The sequence below is a fragment of the Lontra canadensis genome, unplaced genomic scaffold, assembly GCF_010015895.1.
Source record: "Lontra canadensis isolate GAN:19392208 unplaced genomic scaffold, GSC_riverotter_1.0 scaffold361, whole genome shotgun sequence".
Classification (NCBI taxonomy): Eukaryota; Metazoa; Chordata; class Mammalia; order Carnivora; family Mustelidae; genus Lontra; species Lontra canadensis.
The window spans coordinates 65,002-91,809 of NW_022631355.1; the positions used below are offsets into that span (position 1 = coordinate 65,002).

Consider the following 26,808-nt stretch of genomic DNA (forward strand, 5'->3'; position numbering starts at 1 on the left):
AGCGTGCCGGGATGACCAAGCCCTAAATGTGAGATCTGGACTACTCCAGATTTGTTTTCTCCCTTTCTTTCTCCCCTTTGGTCCATGTTCTTCAGCTCTAGCACAAAGGTCTGAGTGCCCCATACCCCCTAACAAGAGTGCTGGATGGGAAGAGAGAAAGGAACATCCTAGAGTCTGGATTCCATCCCTAGCTCTGGGGCTCGCACAGAGTGTCCACCCTTTCCTGAGCCACCGTACTTCCCTTTCATGCCCAGGGTAGGGCTTGAACAATCCCTGCCCGGGCATGTCAGAGGGAATAAGCAGACATAAGGAAGTCTGGGTGGCAAAGGATTCAAGAGGAAAAGCTCGGACTGTCCTCAGGTGAAAATGGCTCATCTAGAGGGGAATTCAGAGTAGGACCAAGAGAGAAACCAACAACCGGATTAGCAAAAGAAGCAAAACTTCCACTTTATTTTAGAAGTCCTTGAGATATAAAAGACGGGAATTGCAAAGTCAAAGGCTAACACAAACCAGGGATCCGAGGGTCAGAGGACTCTAGGGGTAAAAGGAGATGGCAAGGTACAGGACTTAGGATTTTTCCAGCTTTAGAAAGTCAGAGAGCCCAAGTCATGGCCAGAACATCCCAGTACTGGTTACAGATTCTTTACAAAGGTGTTTACCTGTGGGAAAGAGAAAAACCAAAAGTTAAATTTCACATTTTCAGCAGACTCTACATTAGTCCACCCACACTGGTATGTGGCCACACCCACAAGGTGTTATAAATTAGGAAAAATTGGAAAGGGGAGGAAATGGGACTTGCACAGGGTCATGTAGTGGAAGTGCTGAGCTGAAAAGAGAATCCAGAAATTCCATTTCCCCAGTCCAAAAATACCTTTGAGGAGGAAGTTAGGGAGCAAGCCTATTATTTAACAATTATTAGCCCAAAATGCTTTAGAGAATAGGGACTGTATTTGTGACTTGTACAAGGCCCTGTAGGCTTTAGAGTGTGAAATGAAATTTGAAGCACAAAGCGCAAGGCCCATTACATTGAAGTCTGAAGCAAAGATTAAAGTGCAATAAAGGAAAATCACTAGAAGCAGGAGTTAAGGTCCTCCTCCACCTTTTTCATGAGTTCCTCTTGTTTGGTTACTTCTTCAGAAAAATCTTCATTGACATCCAACACCAGCACTGGAATGTTCAGCAGAGCCTCAAAGTGGAGCCTGTAAGAAGCATGAACAGAAAAAAGAAAGCTAGGGCACCTGGGTGGCGCCTGGGTGGCGCCTGGGTGGCTCAGTGGGTTAAAGCCTCTGCCTTCGGCTCAGGTCATGATCTCAGGGTCCTGGGATTGAGCCCCACATCGGGCTCTCTGCTCAGCAGGCAGCCTGCTTCCTCCTCTCTCTCTGCCTGCCTCTCTGCCTACTTATGATCTCTGTCTGTGAAATAAATAAATAAAATCTATAAAAAAAAGAAAAAAGAAAAAACACAGCTGACCCTTCACATACTCACCATGTCTTAATAATCCATAGAAGAGAACTAAAGTCACAAGGCTTCTCAGTAGAACTGCATGTAAATTACAATTAAAAAAAAAAAAGAATTTAATAAAGTTGGCTACAAAGAGGAAGGCTGAAAATTTCTCTTTAGTCTTGAGATGGATACTGAAGGTCAGAGCCCCAAACATTTCAAGTGGACTACATACCAAGCCTGGAGGGAGGAAAGTCCAAAACTAGGACTGTCAGCTTAGTAAAATGGACAAATTCTCTCAAATTTTTCACCCTGTGTCAACTCTATCACCATCATTACAATGTTCAATCTAGGGAAATGTTAAAAAACAAAAAAGCTGGAGAAACAGAATCTTTTTTTTTTTTTGGAGAAACAGAATCTAATAAAATGCCTCTTAAAATATACAGATTATAGCTAATATTGAGCTTCTCCGATTTCTAACCACTTGGTCTATCCTGAACCTTCTCAGGGGCTGCCGGTTGAGCTTGTGTTTGAGCACCTGGCTGTAGGAAGGCAGGTGTCTGTGCGTGATGTCTTCTCCACTTACTCAGTTGTCTTGTGAACAAGCCAGGCTTCGTGCTGACCATGAAGCTGCTCCAGATACGCCAGCTCAACTCCCTTCTCCTCTTTCCTGGCCCTCTGGTGGAGTCTCTTCAAACAAACCTACAAGACAACCCCCAGGCCACGCTGAGCTCACGTGTTATCCTGGCTGTGACGATGTGCTCTTTGGGGGCTCTAGGACCCACTCCTGACAACATCCAACCTGGGAATGATAAGCCTCGACCTTGCTTCTACTTTTCTTGTTTCCTTATGATCACAGGTTAATGGCAAACTTCATCTACCCTGGAGAGCTATAATTACCCTGCTTTTTCCTCCTCCCAATCCCATCCAGGAAGTCACTAAATCCCCTTTCATCTCTCCCACCTCTGCCTTCGTCAGGTCCGCATCACCTCTCACCTAGACCACGGCAGGAGCCCTCTGGCTCTCTGCTTTCTGGAGCGGTGAAGTGCATGGGATTAGCACAGGCCTTAAAGTCAGGAAATCCTCGATTCACTTCCTGTCTTCACCATGTACCAGTGGTGCAATCTTTATGGGCTTTTCTTTCCTGCCCTCCACTCACTCTGGGGGATGCCGTGAGGACTCACCAAGGTTAGGGTGTGTCAAGATCCTGGCCATTGCTGCTCTCTCCTCCCAGTGAGCTGCCTCCACCAGCCCTTCCATAGTTACGCAAGAGAAGGCAGAACCCTCCTTGCTGCAAACACCTCCCAAGCTCCCTACTGCCTAGAGCCACAAAGCCCCAGGTTCAAGGAAGTATGAGGAGCATCACAGTTACAAAATGGTAAGTTATCTGAAAGATGTCTTAACCTGTCACTCACTGACTCTGGAGCAGAAAGCAAACTTTGTATAGGTCAAAGATAAAGAAGTAAAAAAAAAAGTGAGGCTTAAGACTAACTCTCCTTCCTTCCCACTTTCCAGAGTGGGCATCATTCCATTTTGCCTTCCGCTGGCAGGAAAGTCTAAAACACACTGGCTCAGAGAATGTCATCTTCTCCTTTACCTGTTACACAAAGCCATCCGGGATTCTGGCCACTCCTCCGACCCCTCCACCTTCAACTTCCTTAGTACCTCTCTGGACTAAGCCAGATGGGACCCGAGGGACAGACCAAGCTCTTTCCCACCTTGAGACTTCTGCTCCCAATGTTCGTTTTGCTTGATTGCTTCCCTTCCTCTCTTCACCTGGCAAACATTTTATCATTCAATGTCATCTGTCCTAGGAAGAAGAGCTGGATTGACTCACTGAGCTAGGACCACCCTCATTCGAATGCTTGAAAAACTTTATTCCCAATGTAAACTTCAGGCCCAAATGAACTGCACGGTATTCCCGAAGATGCAGAGTCCGTGCTGTGCATCCCACCTTTCCTCTAAGGAGACAAAATCATGTAAACAAATTTCATTTATGAGCTTATGTCCAGCTTCTCAGATTGATTAATGGGGACAGATCTAACAGGTTAATACTTTTAGCACTTACTCCTTCTCATCAGCCTTTTCCCCTAATCAATTATCATCCCCAACTTAGACGAAGTCCTTGTCCTTGGGATTTCATGATTTAATTAGATAGGGCACCTGGGTGACTCAGTGGGTTAAGCCTCTGCCTTCAGCTCGGGTCATGATCTCAGGGTCCTAGGATCGAGCCCCGCATTAGGCTCTCTGCTTAGCAGGGAGCCTGCTTCCCCCTCCCTCTGCCTGCCTCTCTGCCTCCTTGTGATCCCTCTCAGTCATATAAACAAATAAAATCTTAAAAAAAATTTAGTTAGATAATAAAACAATATGCAAAACAGTGAATCAAGCGCTGAACTGTGAGGTCTGGACCTTCAGGGCAGCAGTGCAGACAAGGAAGGGAGCCACCGGGCCCCAACAGTCAGAAAGGCACTCCCCGGAGGCAGCAGGAGCTCCCCCTTTATCTCTGGTACCAGCTCCCCAGCACCTTAGTGGCACGTCCACTGCCGCAGAAGACAGAGGGAGGCATGCACAGGGGGCACAGAGGCTGAGGACCACAGCCTGTGTTGTTCAGGCTTGAGGGCTAGCCAGGCTGGCAGAGCCCGAGCTCAGTACATACCTGCTGCCTTCATTCATGGTTTGTTCTGATCCCGTCCCCCAGCTCCATCCACCTTTGTCTCCTGCCTTCATCTTTTCCTTTTCTACTTTCCTTCACCATCAACCTGCTTTTTCTTCCCTCTCTGTCCCCACACCCCACTCTTACTGCTGATGGCTTCAAAACATTTCCCGTTGTTTGCCTCCCTTCCCCATCACACAGCCCTCCAGCCCGACTTCTAGCAGTCCAGCTGTCCATCGCTGCAACTGACAGTAACTTTCTGTATGCCTGTAGAAACAGTCCATGCGTATACACCTCACCCCCACATTTTAAAAAAACATCATACTTGTAAAAGGTGTCCCACCATACTCTCTGTGCCAGCTTTTCTTCACCTAACAATGTCTTAGAGACTGTTATATTAGTATGGTGTTTTCCCATTTTCACAGCTTTGGAGCTTTCCAGCGCAGGGCCAGAGCATAATACAATCAGCCCCTACCGATGACCACCTGGGCTGTGTCCAACAACCCGCTATTACAAACAGTGCTGGTTGGCACAGGAGCCACTTTGCCCATATGGGAGCGTATTTATGGAGTAAATTCCAAGGAGCATGATTAATAGGTAAGCTCCTATTTTGAGCATTTGGCATAATGCTTGTTTTACTGGTACAGCTACAACAAATTCTTTTTTAACAAGTCCTGTGCAAGCAGTGCTCTAGTCCTGTGTCTGCTATCAGTCGTCATGGGGAGGGTACACCTGAACATGACTAAGAAAGGCAGTGGGCTATGAATGGCAAGGGTGGGGGGACCCTCCTGCTGACCTGCCCCCTTCACCAACCACCCAGGAGAAAGGACTGCTGGGACGGCAACTGGACTGCGACTCTGCTGGTGGGTCTCGCCACTATGTTTCCCAGGCACAAACCCACATGCCATTTGGGCCAGGCATCCCCACATGCCGTCTCCACGCTGCCAACAGTCCCCAGCAAGGCCCAGCTGGCTGCACTCTCTTCGGGATTCCACAGGGCTGGGTGGGGACACTGAGGCCAACATCTCTCTTTTGACTAATTTTTTTATGTCAGTCTGCTTGCTTCTTAGAGCTTAGGGAAGAGCAGGTAGAAAGGAGCAAAATGCCCTCCTTGGGTCCATCTCACAAGCTCTAAACTCAGTATTTCCCAGGGCTCTATACTAGAGTACAGGGCAATTACATGGCTTTTTACACAGAGATGTGGTTCACTTCTGTTCTGCTCTTCCCTTGGATACCGTCACCTCTGAATCTCACAGAAGGGGTCGGGTGGCTCTGGGGAAGCATTCCTGGGTCTCTGGCTCTAAAACCACCGGAAGAGCATCAAAATCCCCATCCAGTCAAAGCTTTTTTGCTTTTTCTACCTTTAAGTTGCAAGAACCCCTCAAACCCCCTCAGTCTCCCCCAGCTAAAAGACCTCGGTTAGTCTCTGCATAAAGATGTATCAGTCACAGCCTCATCATCACTGTCTCCTTCTCACAGTCATTCCAAGTGCACAAAGAAGTGAGGAAGACTTTCTTGCTGGCCTTCTCCTCTCCTGCTCCTGCAAGTCCAAGTGTTGGGCTCCCCAATATCTTTTGACACTGCTCAGTCTACTCTCTGGCCTGCTCCGTCCACAAGGCTCAGTCTTGTCTCTAGAAAGCGTAGCCTCTGGTCAGAAGGAGCTTTCCTCCTGAGATTATGCTGTACACCTGACCTGACATGTGACCACCCATTACATATGTCTCAAAATCTGAGATCAACACACCTCTCGAAAAATACCTCCAGCCTTGACTCAGAATCCCACTCTAGAAGAGCCTTTAGAGAACACTAGCCTGAGCCACTAAATCTGACAGACAAGGACTCTTCCAGGGAAGAGGTATCTAGGGGCTGTCCATGGTCACTGCCAGTCAGAGACTTTGGTGCTCCTCCTGCAACATCACCCTATAGTGTATGAGGCTGGCTCCAGGGTCCAAGTCAGAGAAGTCAGAGAATGTAACTTCTGTAGTCCACCCTGACTTACCAGCAACACCTTCAAGGTTCAAAAGGCAGCTATAAATTAGGCTAATATCAGGCAACCATCAAGACCATCAGACTCCAAAGACCCAGCTGGAGGAAAGGGAAAGCCCAGACAGTTGGCTACAGGTGACCTGGCCAGAGGAGCCAATGTGCAAACCCTGGCCAAGAAAGGCAATGCCCGATGTTCTCTATGCTGTTGTTACATTGAGAGGGCCCCTTCCTGTCAGTCATCTGCTTTAGCCCTCTGCTGCAGAAAGCCTGTGGGAAATGGGGTGCTCGATGCCAGAACAGGAGGGTGTGAACCCCACTGCTCTCCATGCTCCACATAATATCCGCTCCAATTTCTCCAACCAGAAAATGGGGTGTTGGAGAGTATCATCTCTTAGGTTTCCTACAGCACTGAGGATTAAGGCTTGACATTCCACACTACCTGGGGAGTAGCCTGGAGGTAGATGAAGCCATGTAATCTCAGCCGGCCGGCAAACTCCCGCAGGAGAAGAGAATGCCAATCTTGATAGATGCACCATTCGAGGTCACTGAGGGAACCATTTTCAAAAAGATTCTTCGCAAAGATATACCTGGTTGGAAATACAGGTGGGATCAGGGGAGGCGATCAGAATGGTTAAGGGAATGAAAGGTAAAAGGGAGAGAAGCAGAAAAATCAATAACCAACTTGTTCCATGACTGTGCAAGCCATTTAACCTTTCTGGCTCAATCTTTAAGAAATCTGAATTCTTAGCCTGTATCTCCTTCCTTGTTCAGCAGTAAGATGGGAAATAGCATGTCGACTTTAGAAGCCCAAACCACAGCTCTCCAACTGGATTAATCCACTGGCGGAACAGGAGCAGTGGAAAAGACAATCAGCGGTTGCCAGTGATTCTCCCTGCTGGAGGCCACGCAGGACATGCAGCTACAGTGCACGCAAACTCACACTTTTGAGGTTTCTTCATCATTGCAGCCAGCCCCCAAACCAACAAAGCATCTAGGGCTTATGAGGCCTTCTGAGCCTCCGGGTAGCTGAGCCATCCTCTCGTGTGGGTAATAAGTGGAGAAGGCAATGTAGGGAAGTGGTGTCCCCTACAGAGCTGGGGAGGCATTTCTTCTTCACAGCAGTGTTCCCCAGAAAGCAGACCCTCCCCAAAGCACACAGGAGCCTTACTTGCTTCCTCTGCTACTCAGCTTCTAGTCCAGGTACAAGAAAGCTAAATCTAAAAATCAAACGAGCTTGCCCCTTGCTTACTTCCACAACTAAAGGAGCATCTGGTAAATAGGAAATCAGAGCTAAGAAGAAACCATTGCTTCAGAAGGGTCAATTCTGCTTTCAAACCTCAGGCATCTGGATACAAAACACAATTTATATCCTAAACAATGAACACTAGTTTCTAAGGCAACGCTTAGCAACTGGCCACTTCTGGGAAAATGAAATTCAGAATCCTTGTACACGAATGGTCCAGAAAAGTATACACCACAAGGCTGCAAGTGTTGCGAGGAAGAGAATGGGCAGCAGCGTCACGGTCCCGAGTGTGAGCCTGGCCCCCAAAATTCACAAACTGGGTTGCCATGGGCAAGTCCTCAAACTTCCTCAGCCCATTTCTTCCTCTGTACAAAGAGATGATGGGAGAACCTGACTCACAGCACTGTGGTGACGACTGCCGGGAGCACTCACGAGGCGACTGGAGGAGTGACTAGGCGCAGAGGAGTCGAACATCTTTGCTATTATACCTACTTCTTTGCTGGGCTGTGAAGAAATTAACCTAGGGGCTCCCTAAGTCAACTTTCTCAGTCTGGGATGGTTTAGCTATAGTCTAGCTGAAGGCAACACAGAAAGATGACGTCTGTAACTCAATTTCTGAAAAATAGTTTCAGCTTCTTCACAGGCAACTTAGAAGTTAAAATCCCACAAAGAGCAATGATGTATCTGTTAAGAAGCCCTTTAAGAGGGGCCCTCCTCTTTCTTGGGGATGAGCACCTCTCTATTTCTCCACAGCTAGTGGTGACCGGCGGAGCGGGGTTAGACCTCTGGGGTGCACAGGACCAGGGGAGGGAACCACTGCAGTCTGCGGGCAGGCGCCGCACAGAAGGAGCATCAGAACCCAAGCAGCAGGGTCCCCGTTCTAAAACCACACACTACTGTTTAACTCCAACAGAAAAGATTTAGATTTCTTCTTCCTAGCCATCCACTCTCCTGAACAACTTGTGTTCCTCCTTTGGGATACACATCACACACATGAGCATGTGTGCTGTCTCAGAGTCCCCATTACACTAAGGTGGCCCTAAAGGCAGGGACTGGGTCTGCCTTGCTCACTGCTGCAGCCCCAGGGTCTAGCCCAGTGCCTGAACATATGGGGATTTAGTAAGTCTGTGCTGAGCAAAGGAAAGAATGAATGAATTTTTTAAAGAAGGCAAAAGGTCTAAATTACTATCATAATTAGAATATATAATGAATTGTCCTTTCTATCTCAAAAACGCCCCCTCTGAAGAAAATACCCAGAATGTGCAGCTGCCTATAGCAAAATCAATTCTTATCTCTTCCTTTACAAGAAAACGTTAAGATCTTGTAACTTCTCAACGAAGTATTTCTTTTTCTGAGGGGTCTTTCACATGCCTACTTCACTAAAGGGCTAAATCAAAAAACCCATGGTGAATTGTTTCCAGGTAACCAGGATGGTTATATGTAATTCATCTTCCTAGTCTAAGAGGCATGGCTTGGGAAACAGGAGAGAAAAACATGCAGTAGTGTACCCAACAACTTTGTACCCAACAAAAGAACCCACATCTATAGCTCAACTACTTATAATTCACATATTTAGCTTTTGTAAAGAGTAAACTCTCAGGGCACCTGGGTGGCTCAGTGGGTTAAAGCCTCTGCCTTCAGCTCAGGTCATGATCCCAGGGTCCTGGGATTGAGCCCGCATCAGGGCTTCCTTCTCTCTGCCTGCCTCTCTGCCTACTTGTGATCTCTGTCTGTCAAATAAATAAAATCTTAAAAAAAAAAAAAAAAGAGTAAACTCTCTCTTAGGGTAGAGAAGGAATATGAAGCCCACAGGACTTGTTCTACGTATCTTGCTTGGTTTTTAGATAATGTTAGAAAAAATTTATATGACACTTCCAAGTGAGTGTACCCTTCTTTTTTTCCCTCTAGGAGGATTTATGGGAACACTAAGAAGTAGAACTAGTTTGTCTAATTTGGAAGTAAATGGGTAACCAACTTAGCATCTTCAGAAGTAAACGGGCAATGAAAAAGTACAATTATCAATAACCACAGGTAGCAAGAAAGGAAAACACGCAGCGCTGAGCATGGGGCTTGTGACCAGTGAAGGGCTCAGGGTCTTACCTGTCACTGTACACGGACCTCTCGAAGATCTGTACCGCCTTCTTGGCCTGTAACAGTTTCTCAGGAAAGGGCTCCAGCTGTACTTTCAGGCGGCTCATAAAAGAAAACGTCTGGAATGTGTAGGACCATCGAGCTGGCTCCTGGTACATCATATCCAGCAAGTTTCCAAGACTCTGGGCAGTGAAGGCCTAGAGGGAAATTAGAAAAGAGGAGAATTCCCTAGAAGGTTTATATACCTCATGGTGTTTACTCCCCACCACCATGGTCTAATAATCAGTGAGGGAAGCAATAACAAAAGTTTCCTTCTCCTAAAAAGATATAATCCTATCCCCCAGTTGAGTCAAAGCTATTTAATCGAGGAAGGGATTTCCTACCCGATAAAACAAGAGTTTGAGAGGGGAGGACATGCCACCTTCAACATACCAGAGAAGAGCAGAGGAAGAACCACCAAACAATTAGCACATTCAGTGACCGGTTTGTGGAGTCTGTCTGACCAGGAGCTAACCAACAACCACCTAAGACTACTTGGAATCGAATCTTCCCATTATAACACTATGTGGCCTCTCTTTTGAACTTCCATCTGTGGCTACTTCTTTACAAAACTTCAACCCAGACAAGAAAGTAATGGATTATTTGAAAATCCAACTAACCAACCAAACAGAATTTTCTCTCTCATACACAGAAGGGATTAAAACAAACGCAACCTTCCTCCTCCATTCTGGAGACATTATGAAAAGTATCTGAAGACCCACTTCCTCAGCATATGTAGGTGGGAACATGCGTGAGATACTTGGGAGCCCTGGACTCTGCCACTGACCCAGTGAATTCATTCATCTCCATTAACCGAAGGCCCCCGTGGATGAGGCGCTACACAGGCTCAAGGCCGTAAGGGGTAGAGAAAACAAAACTAAGATTTATTTTCCATGTTCACTTGTGCTGTTATGTCATTTAATCTTCAAAACAGCTTCATGAAGAGGGCACTGCTGTCATGCTCATTTTCTTGAGAGGGTCAAATCCACTCAGAAAGGTTAAGTAACTTGTCCAAGGTTTCAAGGTGAGTTAAGTGCAGAACAGGGACTCAAACCTGGCTTCCTCTAATTTCATTCTAATGCTTCTCCATATAAAGACAAGCTGAGAAGTAATGACACATGGAATTTCCATAGACAGAAATGGGGACTAAGAGCACCTTTGGGGTGGAAAAAGAGATAGAGGAGGGGGAACAGGTTAGACAACCACAAATGGTCCCGTTTGGCTAAGTATCAACCACAGATTCTGAAAAAGGATTCCAGTCCTTTGAAAGGCTTCACTGGGAGCAACGCAGGGAGAGCAGAATGGATCACAGCATGTTCTCCCCCCTTCCAATCCTCTAACCCACAAACACAGACCAGCAGTCTCACAAATAACTGGTGGTTAAGAGTTGGAAGTAGAGGCAGGGGGACAAATCTGAATCCACGTGAGTCTCTGATGGCGTCACTAGAGATAGCAGAGTGCCCGTGGGGTGCAGCATGGTTAGAGACTGCATGGAAGCCCAGTGAAGAGAGTGAGGGGGCTATGTGTACAGATGTACTAGTGGCCTCTGGGCTACCCAAGGGAGACTGTTCTGGAACAAAAACTGTACAGGGACTACACAATTTCTGAAAGAACCCATCTCAGCTACAGAACAAATGCAAACATCCCTTCAAATACATAAGCAGAGAGAGGGACAATGACTGGATACAGTAATATTCAGCAATTCAAAGGGAGAAAACCAATGCATCTGCTCAGGACAAGCAGCCCCTTAAGAGACAGAGCTGTTGCCAGAAATAAAACAAAACAGAAAAATCTCAATGAGATTCAAGAGACTGCTACATTGATAAGAACAGGCTGTCATAAAAACAGGAATAATATGAAAAGAACATTCTTAGAGGAGAAAAAATGCAATTGCCAAAACAAAACACCCTATGAAGACAGTAACTAGCAGATTGTATACTGCAGTAAACCTAATTAGTCAATGTCATACAGAACATCAGCTCAAGAAATGGTCCTTAAACTAAGAGAGGGAAAACCACCCAGAAAATCATGACACAAATGAAGACATACAGGTTAGAAGGAGATCCAATGTACACTGTAGTATCATGCTAGGGTATTTTTTGCCTTTCTTTTTTTTCCTCTGGAAAGATATATCAAGATGTAATGTCACTTGTGTTCTACCTCACAGCAATTAATATAATTTTATATCAAACAACTTTCCAAACAAGAGCTAAAATGACCCACAACTCGACAGTACCCGTAGCTCAGACAAAGCTACCTAAGGAAACAATTTTCCTTCTCATGAGACAAGAGTCCAATACAGAAAGGGGAAATGCCATCCCCAACAAGAGATGAGCACAGGAAGACCATTACTCATGAGGGGTGTGTCTCCTCATCAAATTTCATCATCATTGAGAATCACTGACAGAACCATGTAGTATCTCTAGGTATTCAAGAAAAAGTTTAAAACTGGAAGCTATAGTAAGAAAGAATTGATCTGATAGAAAAGCTAAAACAAAAGAAAAAATTAAAGAAAATCTCTGAGACACGAGACTTTCCACCAGAAAAATTCAGAATACCAGAAAAGATTACATATACAGCTTTCATAAACACACACAGGTGCACACAAGAAACCCAAACTGGATGTATCCTGACAAAATACTGATAATTCATAAAAACAAAACAAAAACCTAATGCTGGGGAAATCACATGAATTATTAAAAAAAAAAAAAAGATCAGAACTATATAATGCTTCCCTACAACAGAAACTACCTTTTACATTCCAGAGCAAAAGGAAGACTTTTTTAGACAAGTAATCACTCAAATTATACCACCCACATGCTCTTTTTGAAAAAATTCTCTAAGATATACTTCAACCAACTGAAAAAATTAAGAAATGGGAAGATGTGGTAAGGGGAAAACAGTGGTCAGTGATCAACCAGTAGAACAGAGTTAAGTGTAGGTATGGGTGTAACTGAGAAACCATTACTTATGTGGCTGTGAAACTGAGTGCCACATTTCTATTGTTAAGAGAGAAATTTCACAAAGTAAAAACATTCTGGATCTACAAAATTTCAGATAATTTCAATATACTTGGCAAAGAAGGTAATAAAAAAGTAACAGAATACTGTTTTGGCTTCTTTTCTCTGTAACAGACACTCCATTAACCTTGAAAGATAGGTCTACACACGTGCATTTTTAATTTACATGTTTCCCCGGTTAGGATAAAAAACAGTAAGTTTCCCATATGAATAAAGGGGAGAAAAATGAAAGAAAATATTAAACATAGCAAAAAGGAAAAAAAAAAAAGGAGACGAAAGCACAAAGTAAGGTGACAGAAATAAGTTAAGCATAATTATAATAAAAGAGAAAAATTTCCAGGAAAGGCAAACCTTAACATTGGGTAAAAACTAAAAATCCCATGAGAAAAATACCTAAAACAAGATGACATGTATTACTTAAGGACAAAGGGCAGCAAAATCCACCAAACAGATCCAAATAAAAAGAAAGCAGATGTGGCAAAATGCTATTTTGAAAAAGCATCAAATGCTACAAGAGGGTTTTTTTTATACTAATAAACCAAAAAAGACTACACAAAGGAGTTGCAAACCTTTTTGCACGCAATAATAAAGTCCTGAAATATAGAAATGTAAGGGCAGAGCCAATTAAAAATACAAGAAGAAATGAACAAAATAAAAGCACAAACCTTACCACACTTTTCTCAGAATTTAAGATAAAAAGTAGACCCCAAAAATGAGAGCTTGTTTTAAATTGTTATTATTAAGTCATTATTATTTTTCACATACCTGAAATTGATGTACATCTTACAATGTTTAAATTAAACTTTTTTTTTTTTAAGGTTTTATTTATTTGACAGAGAGAAACACAGCTGAAAAGGGAACACAAGCAGAGGGAATGGAAGAAGAAGAAGCAGGCTTCCCGCCAAGCAGGGAACCCGATGCAGGGCTTGAACCCAGGACCCGGGGATCATGACCTGAGCTGAAGGCAGGCGCCCAATGACTGAGCCACCCAGATGCCCCTTAAGTTAAACTTTAACAGACATTTTAATTATTCCTTAGAAGTATTATTAAATTGATTATGTGTCTTAGAATCAATGGCATCTTAGAATTTATAATATATGTCACACCAAACTCCATACCTTAGAGATAGTACATATTCTTCTCAAAAGTTCATGGCACATTTACCAAAATTGATCATATATAAAATTCAATCATACATAAGCCATGAAGAAGACCTCAGTAAGTTCCCCCAATTAGAAACTGCAAAAGCCATGTTGTCTAACCATAACAAAACAAACTTAAGAGTAAAAAAATCTATACAAAATCTACCCAGAAAATGTAAAATACTTTAAAAATAATTCTAGGGCAAAGAATAAATAAAAAACTACAAAACAAATAAAAAACGACAATTACAGATTTGGTATTTCTTGTACGTCAAACTGAAATCTTATATGTCAAACTCTACAAGACAAGGCCAAAGCTTATTCCATGAAGAAAATTTTCAGCTGCAAATGCTTTTATTATTAAGGAAAGAAAAAAAGAAAAGTACACAAACTAATCATTTAACTTTAAAAATACACAGAAGTTCTTAGAAAGAAATGAGTAAATTTAAAGTCTAAAATTAATGAATTAGAATGCAAGTCTCCACAAAATTAATAAAACCCACTAACTGGGTCTTTTAAAAAGAAAAGAGACAATCATCTATCAAATCTAGCCCTCCCCAAATACTAACACAAACAAGTAACATTAGACAAAAAACACAGTCATTCTGGATTGAAGCATAAAAAAATATAGGTACTGCTTTTATACTATTAAATTTGAAAATCTCAATAGAAGGGAAATTTTCTAATTTCAAGGGTTATCAAAATTGATTCAAGAGAATAAAAAACAAAAAACCCGCAAACCCTGAATAGCTGAGGAAGAAACAGCTGTCCACTTACTATTCCACCCAAAGAGCAGTGAATCCGTACTATTTAAAAAAAATTCCTATCCCTCCTTCAAAGAATAAATAATTCCTACACTAAAACAGTATACAACTACCCAATTCATTTTATAACCCCAATGGTAAAACCTGTCAAAAAATAGTAATACCAATTAAATATATAAATATACATGCAAAATTTCAAACAATCTATTAGCAAATTAATGGGCTAATGTACCATGATCAAAAGGGTTCGTTCATTCTAGAATGTACAGATGGCACCATTATCAAATCTACTAATACTAAGAGATTAAAAAAGGAAAAACCCTGTGGTTATCTCACTAGATACTAAAAAGGCTTTTGATGAAAATTCAATATCTGATCCTGAGGAAAATAGTTCCTGTCCTAATAATTATAAGGGTACTTCCTCCACATGATCTATTGAAACGACTAACAATCACAAAACTTAATATTGATACATTAGAGGTAGTTTCATTAAAGATAGAACAACTTAAGGCTGACTACCATCAGTGCTATTATAGTTAGTATTGCTCTGGAACTTCTATCCAATAAAAGAAAACAAGAAAATAGAAGTGAAGTATGGCTATTGGAAAACTCTTACAAATGATAAGTATTTAGGGAAAACTATAATTTTCTGAAACCTCAAGCAAATAAAGCAAAAACAAAACAAAACAAAACAATAATATTACAAGACAAACACAACAATTAACTGCTTTCCTAAACAATTAACTGCTTTCCTTTAAAACAATAATAACCAGTTTGAAAAAGATGATGGGAAAACAGATCCCAGTCACCATAATAAGAATTAAATAACCACTCAGGAATAAAATAAAACAAGAATACTACTACAAAATGAAAATAATGACTTGGAAAAAATCAACCTCCTATAACTTTTAAAGTCACATAAAGAGCAAAATAAAACCATAAAAGCATGAGAAAGAAATGCAGGCGCATGTTTTTATAATTTTGGATTGTGAGTCTTTCTAAGACATCAAAGGCAGTAATTATGAAGAAAAAGACAGATTTGACTACATAAAAACTTAAATGGATTATACTGCAAAATACATCATATATAGAGATAAAAGAAAAGTGACAAACTGGGGAAAGGATCAGCAATATGTGACAAAGAGTTAAGATACTTAACATACAATGAGTTTTTATAAAACCATTACAAAAATTTGAAGATCTGCGGGGGTGGGGGGGAGAAGCAAGAGGTCTGAATAGGCAATTCACTAAAGAATACTAATAAATGGCTGATAAGTATAAAAAAGGTGTTGAATCCATTGGTAATCAAAGAAATGTAAAACAAAGTAACGGCTTTCTTGCCCCTCATGTTAGCAACAACGAAAAACAGCAATACCCAGTGTTGCCAAAAGTATGGGGAAAGTGGCACAACTTTTCTGAAGGAAAACTATGTAAACTATAGCAGGTGTCAACAATCAACAAGATGTGCAATTTTTGGACATTAAAATTCCAACCATAGATTTTCTTAAAATATAAAAGGACACAAAATTTAGCTCTTAACAAGAAAAAAGATGTAGCTACAAGGATATTCATCATTGTAACATTGTTTCTAACAGGAAGAAATTGTTACATATAACATATAACATTATATATTAATTAAATTAAATATATCGATTACATTAATTAAAGAATCATATTATGCAATACACTGCAATTGCTAAAATTACTGTGGAAGTTAGATCTTGTATATCAAAGGCCATGCAGGTAACAATTACAATTTTTGTTTAAAAAAAAGTACATGTATATATGTTTTATATATTTATACAGGTGTAAGTAAATATATATATTTTCTCCTAAGTAGAAAGAAATCTAAAAGAACAAAAACGTTAAACTCTTTACCTCTGAATATCAGAACTATGTGAATATTAGGTATCTACTGTTGCATAACAAATTGTACCCAAGTTTGGTGGCTTGGGTTCATTATCTCAGTGTCTATGGGTGAGGAATCGGGACACAGCTTAGCTGGCTGGTTCTGCCTCAGGGTTTTTCACGAAGTTGCAGTGGGGATGTTGGCTGAGGTCAATCATCTGAAGACTTGACTGGGGACAAAAGATCCACTTCCAAGAAGATTCACTCACACCGCTGTTGGCAGGAGGACTCAATCTCTTGCTTCATGGGCCTCTTCACAGACAAGGATGCTTCATGACATGGCAGCTAGCATCCCCAGAGCCAAAAGTGATCAAGACAGAAAGAGGTAGAAGATACAATGTCTCTTTTGGCCTATCCTAGCAAGTCCCACTGTTATTCCTGCTACATTTTCTTCATCAGAAGCAAGGCGCTAAATCCAGCCCACACTCAAGGACAGAATTAGGGTCTACCTCTTAAAGGAAAGTTCAACAAACAATTTGTGAACATATTTTCAAATCCCCACAACAGGTGACCTGTGACATCCTTAGAGAAAGATATGTAATTTATTTTCTAAATGGAAAATTAACTTCATAAACACATACATACACACACAGAGACAATTTAAAAAAACATAGGTCCACAACAAGCATGATGTGCCTGCCAAAAGAGGTAACAAAATGTTGAGCTGGAATAACAGAAAAATGCCACTAAGAACAAGTTCTATGATATTCTCTACCACTCAGAGCACCACTCTTAGTCTAAGTGCAAAACTAACCAACTGGAGCTTATTGCCTAGACAAAGTGACTTCAGAATGAGGACCAGTCTGGGGGGAAATGGGTGTTTGGTCTGAAAGAAGACACGAGGAGAAAGAGCAAACAAATCATGAATTACCTTCAACTATATGAAGGGTTGTCATGTAGAGAAGTTAGAAACTCAAGAAGCAGAACTTGAACCAATGACTCAGCATCACAGGGATGCAAAGTGGCTCGTACAAGAACTCTCTAACAATTAAGAGTTTTGTTAAAAACCAGAATGAGCTACTCAGTGAAATGTTCTTGGAGGCTGCGGGAGGAGCGTAGGGAAATAATTCCTGCAGCTACCCCAAAGGTTCACGTCCAGACTGGTCCTTCCCTACTCACGTGGATATGGCTGGTGTCAAAACCAATGCCATGGCCCCTCCCAAAGCAGCAGGCTCGACACTAGGTCCTGTGCCACGAGGCAGAAGTGAAATGTGCACCACTTGGCACAGCATGTGGCAAAGTTCATGCTTTATAAGTGTTAGCTAGTATTTCTGCACTGACTCAGACTATGACAAGATGGCCCTTCCAATTTCTAACACTTCATAAATAAGTTAAAAAATCACTATAATTAGCTCTTAATCCTGAAGGTCAGCTTCAGTAATACACTCAAGGGTAGGAATGACAAAGCCAGGACGGCTGGACATACTTTGGGAAACCACAAAGAACAGAGGCAGTCACTTATGTAGACATGTAAAAACCACAAAAATCAAAACTAAACATATTCAAAACAAGTCATATCCTCTCTGGCACATGTGGTCTGCTTTCTGGAATGAAATGATTTTTAAAAAAAGAGACTCAAACTGAGCTGTTTCACCTACTTCAAGCAAATGAGATTATTACAATGAGTTTATTCATCCGTGCCGGCCAACTACCCACCACAAATGAAAACTTACTTTTTGGGTGCCAGCAGCCTGGACACTCTGCCATGTCGCTACAGGCTCTGGAGCTATGTGCCACTCGGGGTAAGTTTTCGTGAGTAACTTCACAAAGGTGGACTTTCCCACGGCTGCAATGAAAACAGCATGTGTCGGGACCCTTCCCACATCAGGGTTGCAGAAGGCTGCGACGAAACTCGGGCACAGTGGCCCAGCTGAAGGCAACAAGTACCAGTTTTCCCAGTTTCAACCCTCAGCCCTGTATCCGTGTCCTACTCAGGATGGGGCAGGCCACGGTGACCGGTCCCATAATGAATACGGGGGAAAAAGGGAGGAAAAAGACCCTTAAGATCTGCCTTGCTGTGGTAATGCCCTAACCTCCCAGAGGCAAGGTATTTAATGACAGTTGGAAATGTAATAGGACTACCCACAGTAGAGGAAATCAGCTACTTAAATCGTAAGGCTTGAATCATATCTATTCTGTGACAGCGTAAAAACTCCAAGTTTTTCAGCAAAGAAAAATTGAGATTAGGACCCTCATTCATTCAACAAACCTAACCAGTATTTCCTGGAGTGCTTACTCCAGGCTCAGGACTGTCTGGCACTGGGGGTATGATGGCAAACAAACACAGGAAGGGTTCTGCCCTCATAGAGCTTGTATGGGAGATATGTTCACGGAGTAACTAATAACAAACATAAGTGCTAGGAAAGAAAAACGCAGGACGTCTCTAACACAGCTCAGGAGACTGGAAAAGGTTCCTCTGAAGAAAATGCTGTCTGAGGTAAGATCTGAAAGGTGAGGAGGTAAGCAGGAACAGGCGTGGGGGAAGGGTGATCTAGGCAGAGGAAAGAGAAAGAACCTGGTGTAGGTTGAGACTGAAGAAAAGCCTGGGCCTAGAAGAGGCACCGTCAATGAAGGAGAAGAGTGGCTCCAGACATGTGTAGGGGTAGGGAGGAAGGCCACGCCGGATCGGGCACGACCTCACAGCATGGTAAGAAGTTTGAATCTATTCTAAGGGCAATGGGAAGTCAGTGGCAATGGATGTTAAGCAGGGAAATGATAAGATTCCATCTCGTTTTTAAAAGATCACTCTGCCATCTGTGTTAAGAATAGACTGACACAGAAGTAGGCAAACCAATTAAAAGATAATAGCAGCCTGAACCAAGGGATTGGAGAGGAGGTGGAAAGTAGTGGTTGCTTTGAGAAATATTTTGGAGATGAAACCAACCTAGTACAACAAATTATCTCTTCCCGTTCACACCAATGTCTGGCCCATTACGTTCCTGCCTCGAGATCACTATCCACAGGCTCTCCAGACACCTCCGCTTGGATGTCCCACAAACACCTCAGAGTCCGTCTGCTCCCTACATGAACAAAGTCATCATCGTCCCCAGCAGACTGAACGTCGTCCCATACCCAGACCTCAGGGGATGGCAGCAGCATCGCTCCGTGTCAGAACTTCTCCCTCCTCTGCCAAATGTCAAGTAGTCACCAAGTCCTTTTGCACTTGCCTTCTAAATTTTCCCCATCTGTCCTTTTCTCTCCATTCTCAACTCCAAGCATCTCTTGCCTGACTCTGGCTTTGCCCTCTTTAATCTGTCATTCATACTCCAGCCACAGTGAACATAAAATAACACTGCTTAAAACCCTCTGACAGTTCCCGATTGCCTTCACAAAAATCCAGCCCTTTAGCATGGTCTGCGAGACACAGCAAGATCTGCCCCCTGCGTATACCTTCCTGGCCTCAGCTTCTTTCAGGCACCCTGAGCTCCTGCTGACCAAACTCTTTACAACTCCGATCATGCTTTGTTCTTTCCCACAGATGTGATTGTGCCAATGCATTCTCATTTCCTGGAGCACCTCCTCTCCTCACCTGGTTAACTCCTACTCAATCTCCAAGATTCTGCTCAGATGTGCTTCCTGTATAAAGCTTTTCCAGAACCTGATGCCTCTGAGCTGGATCAGCTGATCATCCTTTATACTTGACCTGGCTTCCTGGGTAACAACTCATCACTGCAATTGTAATTCTCTTTCTCCAGGTAGAACAGGGGGCTCCTCTAGGCCACACAGGGTGGAACCAGAGCCCAGCACAATGACCTGTCTGAATAAAACACTTAATACCCTACTATTTCGGTTCCCTCTGATACTGATATCTGTTAAAAATCAAAAAAATTACAAGAGTATGTTTGGAGTTCAATCCCTTCTATGAGAGATGATCTTCTCAAGCCAAGTTCTACCCTGAGGAGGAACCCAAATGGAACCAAAAGGAGGAAGGAAGGCACCCTTCAAGTCAATTCTATCAGCCACTCATGGCTACTCATCAGGAATGAAGGGATGTCTCAGAGGAGCCCACACATCCATAAGGTGCCATTGATTACACAGCACTCCAGCTCCTATCTGAACAACACAGGGTAAGAACAAACAACACGAATCTCTGTGTTCTGTACAGTCATGCTCATCTCTCAGTTCCACCTCCACCCGGCCCATGTGTGCCTCTGCACATCCGCCCGCCTCTGCTCTTCCCACACTTCAGTGCATAAATGCCTTCCCCTGCTCTTCCTGGCCTGTGTCTAAATCCCTTCCCCCTACCAAGCCTAAGGCCCCACCTCTTCCATGAAGTTTAGAATGTCTCTAGCACACATGGAATTCCCACCACACTGGGCAATTGAATCAAACAGTATCTATTAACTGCTTATGATATGTTTATAGCCTTTAAGTGTTTTGATTGCTTCTTGGGTCTTAATTTTGGTTTCTTAACAGGATCTGACTCTCTGGTGTTGGGACCTAGGAATCTACATTTATAAGTATGCCTCAAGAATGCACACTTCTATTTGAGGCTGCTATCCAGAGCAATCTGATCAAAATCAGCAGAGGTGGTTTTAAAAAAATATATATGGGTTCTAAAACCATACCAGACTACTGAATAAAAGCCTACAGGCTTGTCATGAAGAACCTAACAGATTGACAGGAATTACAATTTGGTTGAGTTTATATATTATCAGACGCCTGCCTGCTCTGAGTAGCCCCTACTTTAAAATATTTGGCGCAGATAGGCAAAATTTAGATTGTAGGTTGCCGATTAAAACTAAAACATGGTCCCTGCCTACCAGCCAAAAAGTTGTTTTTTTTTAAAGATTTTATTTATTTGACACAGAGAGAGAGAGACAGCGAGAGAGGGAACAAGCAGGAGGAGCGGGAGAGGGAGAAGCAGGCTTCCCGCCGAGCAGGGAGCCTGATGTGGGGCTTGACCCCAGCACCCTGGGATCATGACCCAAGCCGAAGGCAGATGCTTAAAGACTGAGCCACCCAGGCGCCCCTAAAATGTTATTTTAATTAATAGGGAAAGATTAAGGCAATTGAGATTGCTGAGATTGAATGACTGTTAGAATTACATTTTTTAAAAGTTAAAAACAATCTAAGAAACTACTGCAGATCAAAAAAGAAGGGCCCTGAGGGTTAGGGAGTGCCAGCTTCACCTCTGAGATCAGACACTATTAGTTCATCTAAGGGCAGTCAGGACTCTGAGAAACCAAGTCACACCTTTTTTTTTTTTTTTTTTTTAAGATTTTATTTATTTGACAGAGAGAGAGATCACAAGTAGAGAAAGAGAGAGAGAGAGAAGGAGGCAGGCTCCCTGCCTAGCAGAGAGGCTGATGTGGGACTTGATCCCAGAACCCTGAGATCAGGACCTGAGCTGAAGGCAGAGGCTTAACCCACTGAGCCACCCAGGCAGCGCCCAACTCACACCTTTTAAACACACAAAACCCAGAATGCCAACAAATTTGATGTAATGGGAAATACACAGTTCTAATTACTGGAACAATTACACCAGGGCAATACTCCTACCCTGCAACCCATTGCCCATTCAAAACTTCTGGAAAGCCGGTTTAGTAATCAGAAGCCATTTTCAGCAAAGAATGACAGTAAATGATGGTGGCAGGTCCTAAGAGCTGAGAGCCTGGGTCATTTGCCATAGGGCAGTATTTCTTAAGCTGTTCCAAAGGAACTCAGCTGTGCCAGGCACCAGCCACAAATATGGAATAATTTTAAAAGATAATTCAAAGTTATATATTCATATTAAAACCACACACAGCATAACGTTTTTCAGTGCTGTAATACCTAAGCAGAAGTTTTTTCTTCCTGCTTGAGTTTTGACTGTTGTTGTGTTTTTTTTAAGATTTATTTATCTATTTATTTGAAGGGGGGAGGAGCAGAGGGAGAGGGAGAGAGAGAATCTCAAGCTGACTCCCCACTGAATGTGGAGCCCAATACAGGGCTCAGTCTAACAACCCTGAAATCATGACCTGAGCCAAAATCAAGAGTCAGACACTTAACTATCTGAGCCACTCAGGAGCCTGTTTTTTTGTTTTGTTTTTGACAATTTTTTTTATTTTTTTGACGGGAGGGGGCACAAGGGGGGGGGGGGGGGAGTGGCAAAAGGGAGAGGGAGAAGCAGACTCCCCGCTGAGCAGGGAGCCTGATGTGAGGCTTGATCCCAGGACCCTGGTTTCATGACCCAAGCTGAAGGCAGATGCTTAACTGACTGAGCCACCCAGGCATGTCCCTGTTCTGTTTTTTAAGACATATGTTTTAAAGTGTTCCCAGGGGCTTCCTAAGAGTGGTGTCTGCTTCTTTCCTGCTACACTGGCTTCCTCCTAGGGAGCAGAACACTCATGTCCACCAAAAGCCACTCCTCTTTATACAACACTGGGCAAACAAGACAAAGCCCTCCCTTTGTCTGGTTTCTCTGCAAAACACCAGCCTCTTATGATATCATTATCACCATTTAGTTAGATCCCAGGTTCACTGTTATCTCTCAATATACTTTTTAATATCATGAGATCTGGGAGGTATCAGGTCTCAGAATCAAACCTTCCTTTCAGACCTTAGCTATTACTGAACTTTATTATGTGTGCCATGACTGGGAAAAGGGTAGGAGGTACTTTCCTAGGGTATATTAGTTCAACATGTTGATTTTTATTAGTACCAGGACTGTCATTCCACAAGCTGCATCAAAGAATTCTGTAGCTAATTTCCATCCTTTCCTAAGTCATGATCTGTTTTCCCTCCACAAATTCTTCTACAAACGATGATACCTGCAATTGCTATATTCTGCTAAAATCTAGCAATTAGATAGTATCTGATGGAACACCCCCAAGAATGTATTACTTTCAATGTCATACAGCTGTATTTTGAGGGAGCTCTCAAACATACCCTGGGCATGTTCCTCTCCTGAACAAAATTTAAAACATGGGCAAAAATCCAATTCTGAAACCTTGTACCAAAAAGCAAACTAAGGCAGTAAATATACAACTATCTTAAAAAAAGTCTTCCAAAGAACATTTAAAGCCTGTATCTCAGGCGCTACGTTTGATGCTGTATCCATCCACTCACTCACTCACTCACCGACTAGGTACTGTAACTACAGTGATGAACTAGGCTGAGACCCTACCTTCAAAGAGCTTATACTCCACCTGCGAAACAAAGTACCCAGAATCAGAAAGGCTCTGGGCCCAAAAGTATTCTAGGCAAACTTAACAAAAATCACTCCACAGGCTTAAAAAGAAAATTAATATCCTTTTTGCTCTGATTCCTCTTACTGTCTTTCCCATGGGAACTATGCTTAACAACAGTATACAGTCCAAACTTGTTCAGCACGAGACCCCCCACTGACCTGGAACCCCCCTCCCCACCCCCACTCTGCCCACCGCGTGATTCATCCTTTCACTGTCACCTTCTCAGTGAAGCCTTCTGGAACTCTCTCCAGCTCCACTTCACCCGGGAGGCAGAGCGAACCCCTGCCTGCTCTGACTTTACCAAGGTATTACTTTATAATTACTTGTGACCTGTCACTCTCTCCACTTGCTTTCTGAAGACGCACACTGAATTGTTCCCTTTGCATCCTACGTATCTAACCAGATAACAGGAATGGAGATGGATGGAATGAGGTGAAATCAAGGAAACAAAGACTCCAATATACAATGTTTAGAATAGGCCTTTTTTTCCCTCGAATTCTTTGCCCAATTGTTTATATGCAATAAAAGCAATAGATGCACATTAGTGACATTAGAACATACGGAACATGCGATTAGAAAAGCTCTTTCCTCTGTTTTATGTACAAGTCTCTAGACTGTAACAGTGACAAAGTTCTTCTTTTTCTGTTGGGTCTTTGAAAATCAAAGTGAGAATGGTCTGAGATGACTCACTGCCAGTATCTCATACAGCAATCCTTTCTTCGCCTGAGGTCTATAATTATAAAGTAACTGGTCTGGGGAGGCAATAATACTCACTGTAGCCATGAATACACTTAGAAGATGGACTAAGTGTTTTAGTTCTTAGATCTTAAGGGATTCTGGGCACCAAACTTTTGATTTTCAACCACACTTGGCATATGGTTTCCTAACTCATACTGGGCGCCACTGGGTGCTACTTCACGGACCCATTTTCCTTCCATGTTGTGGTCTCACTCAGAGGATCAGATCAACAGGACTCGGGGCAGCACGAGTACAAGAAAAGCCCCTCTAGACATATCTAACTTCAGTCAGGACAGGGGTTTACCTTCCCGTGTTCAGGTGTCCTGGAGAGGTACTGCTTTGTTTGGGGACACCACCTGTGATTAGAGAACAAGATCACTCCTGACTTGATTGTAAAGCAGTTTAAAATATTCGCTCTGTGGGCACCAGCGACTAACTTCCACACGGTATCAGCGCAGGAGTCAGGCATCTGGCAAACACGGAAAGAATACCATGGGTCAGGCAGGGGCTTAGGCGCTGGTGATGCAAAGATGAGCAAGACCCAAGTGGCCAACCTGGGGAAGGTGTTGAGTGTGCAAACAATCCCCACAGAACTCAAGCGCTGCAGCTGCTGTGGGAACAAAACGTTATGAGCGCACACAGAGGAGGGAGTGACTAATTCTGCCTGAGGACAGTCATCACCATGTGTGGGGTGACGGACAGCAGTAGGAGGTAAAACGAGAAACAGCCAGCTTAGGGGCCCCCAGTCCACTTGCCATTAGTCACATTTCCCTTGGGCAAGTGCACGTACTTCCAAGGCTCCAACAACCACCCCCACAATCCACAACTTCCATATCTGAAATCTTGGTCCCATCTCTCGATCTCAGGCACATGTCCTAATCTACCTCTGAACATCTATCTCTGTATGTCTTACCTCCCCAAACTTCTTCCTTTATTTCCATCCTCAGTTTTCCATGTCCAAACTACAATCTCACTGTCATCCTCTATGCCTCTATCCCTCACCTCCAAGTGGCCACCTAGTCCTGTCAATCCCACTTCCAAAATCCCTCTCAAAATGCCATTCTTCTCTGTCCTTCCATTCCCTCTGTCCAGGCCTGCATCTTCCCACACTCTCAACTACTACAACGACAGCCACAAAACTAGTCTGTCTACTCCAAATTCTATTCCTTCTCATTCACTCCTCATGATGGATGCACAGCACTATGGGTACTGCAGCAAACAAGACGTACAAAGAAAGTGCATGCTTTCTGTTCATCCCCTCTGGCCAATTTCTTTTTTAAAATGAATCTGACCATGGCACACGCCAGCCTCAAGTCTTCAGTAGCCTCTCACAACCTACACAACAAACTCCTAGCATAGCCTGCTGCAGAGGCTGTTCAGCATCTGGCAAGTCTACCCTTCCGGCCTCTCGCCCTGCCCTCCGGGCACACTCCTGTTCTTAAAACTGCATGTCTCTTCAGGCTTTGCCTTGGCAAATGTGACTTCCTGTACCTGGAGGATTCCTGCCTCATCTCCCTCTTGGGAATTCCTACCCCAGGGATTCTGAGTTCCCATGCCCAAACAATCATGGCACTCATCACATGGTACAGGAATTATGTTGAGAAGTCCTCCACCTGGCTGCGAGCTCCTTAAAGGACAGGAACTGTACCACAGGGGAGTCTACCTTCATAGCAGGTACTCAGTAAGTCCTGATCCGAGTGAAAGCAAGGAAGAAGTAGACCCATCTAGAAAGGCTAAGAGTAAAGGTCAGGAAAATTGGGAGAGGGAGCTCAAACTTTGCCTGATGGTCTGTCCAAGTACTTATTGTGTGAAGTACTTTGGTACTTCTCTGTTTTCTGAGAACAGAGCTTCCTTTAGAGGCATGTTTCCTAACGGACATCTTCAACACCATGAGGCAGGGAGCAGGACCCTTCCCTTCTCAGTCTTTTTGATGTTTCTGATTTGGCTAGAGAAACACAAAAAACAGATGTGGTGATTATTCTCACTTTAAATTCATGACCACTAAGTCCAAGTGGGTCCTTAATGCTAACTGGCAGCTCTACATTTCTCTTGCTCACTCACTAGACTAATTCATGTCTTTTCTCTCTCTTCACACTCATGTTGCTTAGTTGAGCCTTCATCCTAATTCGCTGAGAAAACAGCCAAAAGACCTTCCCCAAGTTCCCATCACGCCTACTCAAGTCATACTCATTTCTGTTGCCATTCACAGTTACTAGGGAGAGAGAGCGCTCCGAACTTAAGCTAACCTCTCTCCGCTTCAGCAATAGATTCCACTCCTTCCTGCTTACTAAAATCACTCCAGTAATTACATCTTATCTCCTGCTTCACCAATCCCCCCCCACTAGACCATTTCCACCAGCTTACAAACATGACCTAATTCCTCTCACAAAAAGAAAAATCTGAAACCCCCAAAACCCTCCCCATTTCAGCTACCACTCCATACCTCCCCCTTCTAGGAAAACTTCCAGTTGTCTTAATCCACTATCTCCAGTTCCTCACCTCCCATTTTCCCTGACCCTGTGCTGATCAGACGTTCATCCTTACTGGCCCTAAAAACTGTTCTTCTCAAGTTCACCAAAAAGCTCTGTTACTTAAACAGCATTACACAGTTG

At 43.1% G+C, this 26,808-nt stretch overlaps 1 protein-coding gene across 3 annotated transcripts in view; it reads right to left on the reverse strand.

The window, feature by feature from the left end:
- Nucleotides 1-422: 422 nt before the first annotated feature.
- Nucleotides 423-26,808, reverse strand: part of LOC116862860 (deoxyguanosine kinase, mitochondrial) — a 28,430-nt gene continuing 2,044 nt past the window's right edge. The window contains exons 2-7 of one of the 3 annotated variants that reach the window (XM_032850290.1): nt 17,960-18,072; nt 9,423-9,610; nt 6,519-6,666; nt 2,027-2,142; nt 1,100-1,199; nt 423-659 (exon numbers count right to left, since the gene is read on the reverse strand). In XM_032850290.1, coding sequence (XP_032706181.1) covers nt 633-659; nt 1,100-1,199; nt 2,027-2,142; nt 6,519-6,666; nt 9,423-9,610; nt 17,960-18,072 — 692 coding nt within the window. In that variant the 3' untranslated portion in view covers nt 423-632. Of the gene's footprint in view, nt 660-1,099; nt 1,200-2,026; nt 2,143-6,518; nt 6,667-9,422; nt 9,611-17,157; nt 17,356-17,959; nt 18,073-26,808 lie in introns of those variants that run through there. The other 2 variants (XM_032850292.1, XM_032850291.1) reach the window with 2 other exon arrangements.